Source organism: Pteropus vampyrus, unplaced genomic scaffold (assembly GCF_000151845.1).
Source record: "Pteropus vampyrus isolate Shadow unplaced genomic scaffold, Pvam_2.0 Scaffold20, whole genome shotgun sequence".
NCBI lineage: Eukaryota > Metazoa > Chordata > Mammalia > Chiroptera > Pteropodidae > Pteropus > Pteropus vampyrus.
The window spans coordinates 13568013-13572012 of NW_011888801.1; the positions used below are offsets into that span (position 1 = coordinate 13568013).

The 4000-nt window shown below is 39.9% G+C and overlaps 1 protein-coding gene across 1 annotated transcript in view; it reads right to left on the bottom strand.

Annotated features, from left to right (window-relative positions):
* Window positions 1–4000, bottom strand: part of FRMPD2 (FERM and PDZ domain containing 2) — a 95147-nt gene that overhangs the window by 64934 nt on the left and 26213 nt on the right. The window contains exons 9-10 of the mRNA XM_011355460.1: window positions 780–927; window positions 11–149 (exon numbers count right to left, since the gene is read on the bottom strand). Coding sequence (XP_011353762.1) covers window positions 11–149; window positions 780–927 — 287 coding nt within the window. The remainder of the gene's footprint in view (window positions 1–10; window positions 150–779; window positions 928–4000) is intronic.

The following is a 4000-nucleotide window of genomic DNA, read 5'->3' on the forward strand; positions in this document are numbered from 1 at the left end:
CCACTCCTACCTCCTCAGGGTAACTGCCAAACTCAGCCTGCAAGGCTAGGACCCCCAACTGTAGCAGCATCTCATCATTGCAGTACATCTTCTCCTCTAGGATGTCTTTTCGAAGCTGCAGGTAAAATTGATGTCTTGTCCAGCTCTGCCTGGAAAAGAAGTGCAGAAATAAAGGCCACTGGAATGCTGAGAGGGAGGGAGAACACTAAACACAGAAGATTTTTTCAGTCTAGGAAGGAGGAAAAGGAGAGAAGGCAGGATACCAGCCAGTAGAATCCAGAGGAAATGCCAGTTAGACAAGTGTAGTCTCTTTTAAACATACTATGCCTCCTGCCACAGTTGGGGGCTACTCTGTAACATGCACTTCACACAGCACCCACGGATATGTGTGTTGCTGTGGTTCAAGAAAGAAGACTGATATTCAGTTAGATGGTGTTTTTAGTAAGCAAAGGAACAAACAGGCTGTGACCAAATTCAAAGCCATGACCCTCTTCTTTAATCTTCATGACTGGGCTTCTGCAGGAGAGGCATGTTAGGGACAAGGGAGGGAGAACTTTGACCTGGAGTGGAGTATGTCTGAGACAAAAGAGCAAGTTCATATTTTGGCCAGAGCTTGCCCCCAAACCCTGACTGAATTTCCCCCTTTTCTATCAAAAGAATATCAACCACAATAATTGTTATTTATACAGTTCACTAAGCATTTTCCATCTATTATCTCTAATGTCAGCCTGGACATACATATCCCTTAAGGAACAAAGATACAAGTCTGAAGCACTTACTGGAGCAGCCCATAGTGACTGACATAGAACTTGATCCTCAGAAAGAGGGTGAAGGCTCTTGAGGAAGTCTTCTGTGGCTGCTCACTCCAGCCTTCAGGGGCTATTTTGCATAATCTTATTTGGTTGTCCAGGAAAAAGAACTCTTTGCCTGATAATGGAAGTAGAGAGTGTTTGAAAGGGAAAGCAGTCAAGCAGGCACCACCCCTCAGATCCATAGCCCTGAGCCCTGCCCAGAAGGATCAAACAGAAACTGTCTGAGTGCAGGAGAAAGCAGGAAGAAACTCCTCTGGACACCTGCTACTACGGGACCTTTGCTGGAGACAAGAGAAAGTCAAGGAAGAGAAACTCAGCACCAAGAGGAGAAAGTGTGATTATCTCCCTTAGAGAAGGTATCACTACTATTTGCTTTCCTGCTACCATCTTATGGAGATAAAATGAAAAACAATAGAATGAGTATTTATTCCACTCCTGCTATGGCCCAGGCCCTGTGCGTCAACTGGATGGAGCCCAGGAGTCCCCAGCCATGGGCATGTTATGAACTGAATGTTTGTGTTCCCCTAAAATTCATATATTAAAGCTCTAATGCCACCTCCACTTGTGATGATACTTAGAGGTGGGGCCTCTGGAAGGTGATTCAGTTTAGATGAGGTCATGAGGGTGGACCCTAATGATGAGATTAGTGTAATAATAAGAGGGAGACACAAGAGTTCTCTCTGCAATGTGAGGATATGGTGTGAAGGTGGTCTGCAAGCCAGGAGGGGGGCCCTAAACCTGACCTTGCTCAAATCCTGATCTTGGACTTCTCAACCTCCAAAACTGTGAGAAATAAATGTCTATTGTTTGAAAGCCATCAGTGTATGACATTTTGTTATAGCAGCCTGAGCTGACTAAGGGCATAAGTAGACACATTTGCCTTTTGACCTGAATATTGCCAGCTTGAAAACTCCACCGATCCAAGCTCAGGACTTCAACTCCTATTAATTTTGCCCTCGAGCACCTCCAGGATGAATCAGCCCCAGCCACTGAAGGCCCTGCCTCCATCCTTGCTCTCATCAAAGCAAAACTAGACTCCCTCCACTCTCTGCCTGGGTACCCTGCCCACTACTCTGGGAACCCTGCAGGTCTGTTCCAGGCCTGCATTGCCCCCACACTCTTCTCCATGCTCTATACTCTCATCACAAAGGTGATCTGGAAGGCAAAGCTTTCACAAAGGTAACCAGGTTCTCCCCAAAGCATATGCATGCTTGAGAGAGGAAAGAAGGTGTCCAGAGAAGTTCAAATAACATACTGTACAGTGCCCAATGTCTGATTTTAACAATATAGACTAATTTCCAATTAGCAAACTGTTTTATTACTGGTTTAATTTAATGAAAATAATTAACAATAGAAAAACAAAATTAAGTGCTTAATACATTTTAGGGGTATCTAGTTCTGGCCAAGATGGAAGAATAAGTAAATGCTGTGTTCACCTTCTGCCTGGACCACATCAAAATTACAACTTAATTATAGACCAACCTAAAGTACCATCTGAAGACTAGCCAGAAGTCCTATAATTAAGGATCTAAAGTAGAAACCATGTGGAGACTGGTAGAAAGGGCAGAGATTTGAAACAAGCTGATCCTATCACCATTTGTGGTGGTTGAGAAATGAGATATCTCAACTGCAGAGGTCCTTCCTGAGGAGTGAGGGTTCCCAGCCCTATATCAGGCTCCCCAGCACAAAGCATCAGTACCAGGAAGAGGATCCCCACAAATTCTGACAGTGAAAATCAATGGGGATTCCATTCTCCTGGGTGAGAGAGAAGGCTGCTGAAAAACCAAGCATCCTCTTAAAGGGTGCACACACAGATTAACTCACAGAATCATAAAAGCAGCAAAGAAAAGGCAGTTACTTATCTACAGGGAGCTCCCATAAGACTGTCATCTGGTTTCTCAAAAGAAACTTTGCAGACCAGAAGGGATTGGCCTGCATAAAATATTTAAAGCGGAGAAAAAGCAAAGACCTACAACCAAGACTACTCTACCAAGCAAGGCTATCATTTAAAATTGAAAGCGATAAAGAGCTTCTCAGACAAGAAAAAACTAAAGTAGTTAATCACCACCAAACCAGTATTAGAAGAAATGTTAGAGGGACTTCTTTAGGAAAAAAAGGGGGATAACATAAATATGGATAATAAAATAGCAATAACTATGAACCTATCCTAATTACTTAAATGTAAGTAGATTAAACGTTTTTATCAAAAGATATAGCTGAATGGATAAGAAAACAAGACTTATACATACACTGTCTACAGGAGACCCACTTCAGATTGAAAGACACATACAGACTGAAAGTAAAGAGATAGAAAAGGATATTTCATGCAAAGGAAAATGAAAAAAAGCTAGGGTAGCAATACTTATATCATACAAAATAGATTTTAAAACAAAAGCTATAATAAGAGACAAAGAAGGGCATTACATAATAATAAAGGGATTAATCCAACAAGAGGACATAACCCTACTAAACATTTATGCACTCAACATAGGAACACCTAAATATTTTAAGCAAATATTGACTGACATAAAAGGAGAGATTGACAAAAATACAGTCATGCTAGGGGAATTTAACACTCCATTGACACCAATGGTCAGATCTTTCTAGACAGAAAATCAACAAGGAAACAGTAACCATAAATAATACATGAGACCAGATAAATTTAATTGATATTTTTAGAACATTACAACCAATAAAAGCAGAATGTATATCCTTTTCAAGTGCACATGGAATATTTTCCAACAGAGCACAAGTTAGGCTACAAAAGAAGTCTCAATAAATTAAAAATCAAAATCATATCAAGTATCTTCTCTGATCACAAAGGTATGAAATTAGAAATCAATTATTTTTTTAAAAAACCTGAAAAACAGACAAACATTGAAATTAAATAACATGCTACAAAACAGTTAATGGGTTAACAATGATATCAATGAAGAAATCAAAAGTTACCTTGACACAAATGAAAATGAAAATATAACAACCCAAAACCTATAGGACACAGTGAAAGCAGTCCTAAGAGGGAAATCATAGCAATACAGTCCTACCTCAAAAAAAAAAAAAAAGAAAGAAAAAGTAAAGAAAAATCTCAAATAAACAATCTAAACTTACACCTAAAGGAACTGTAAAAAGAAAAGAAAAAGCACAAAGTGAGAAGAAGAGAGGAAATAATAAAGATTGAAGAGGAAATA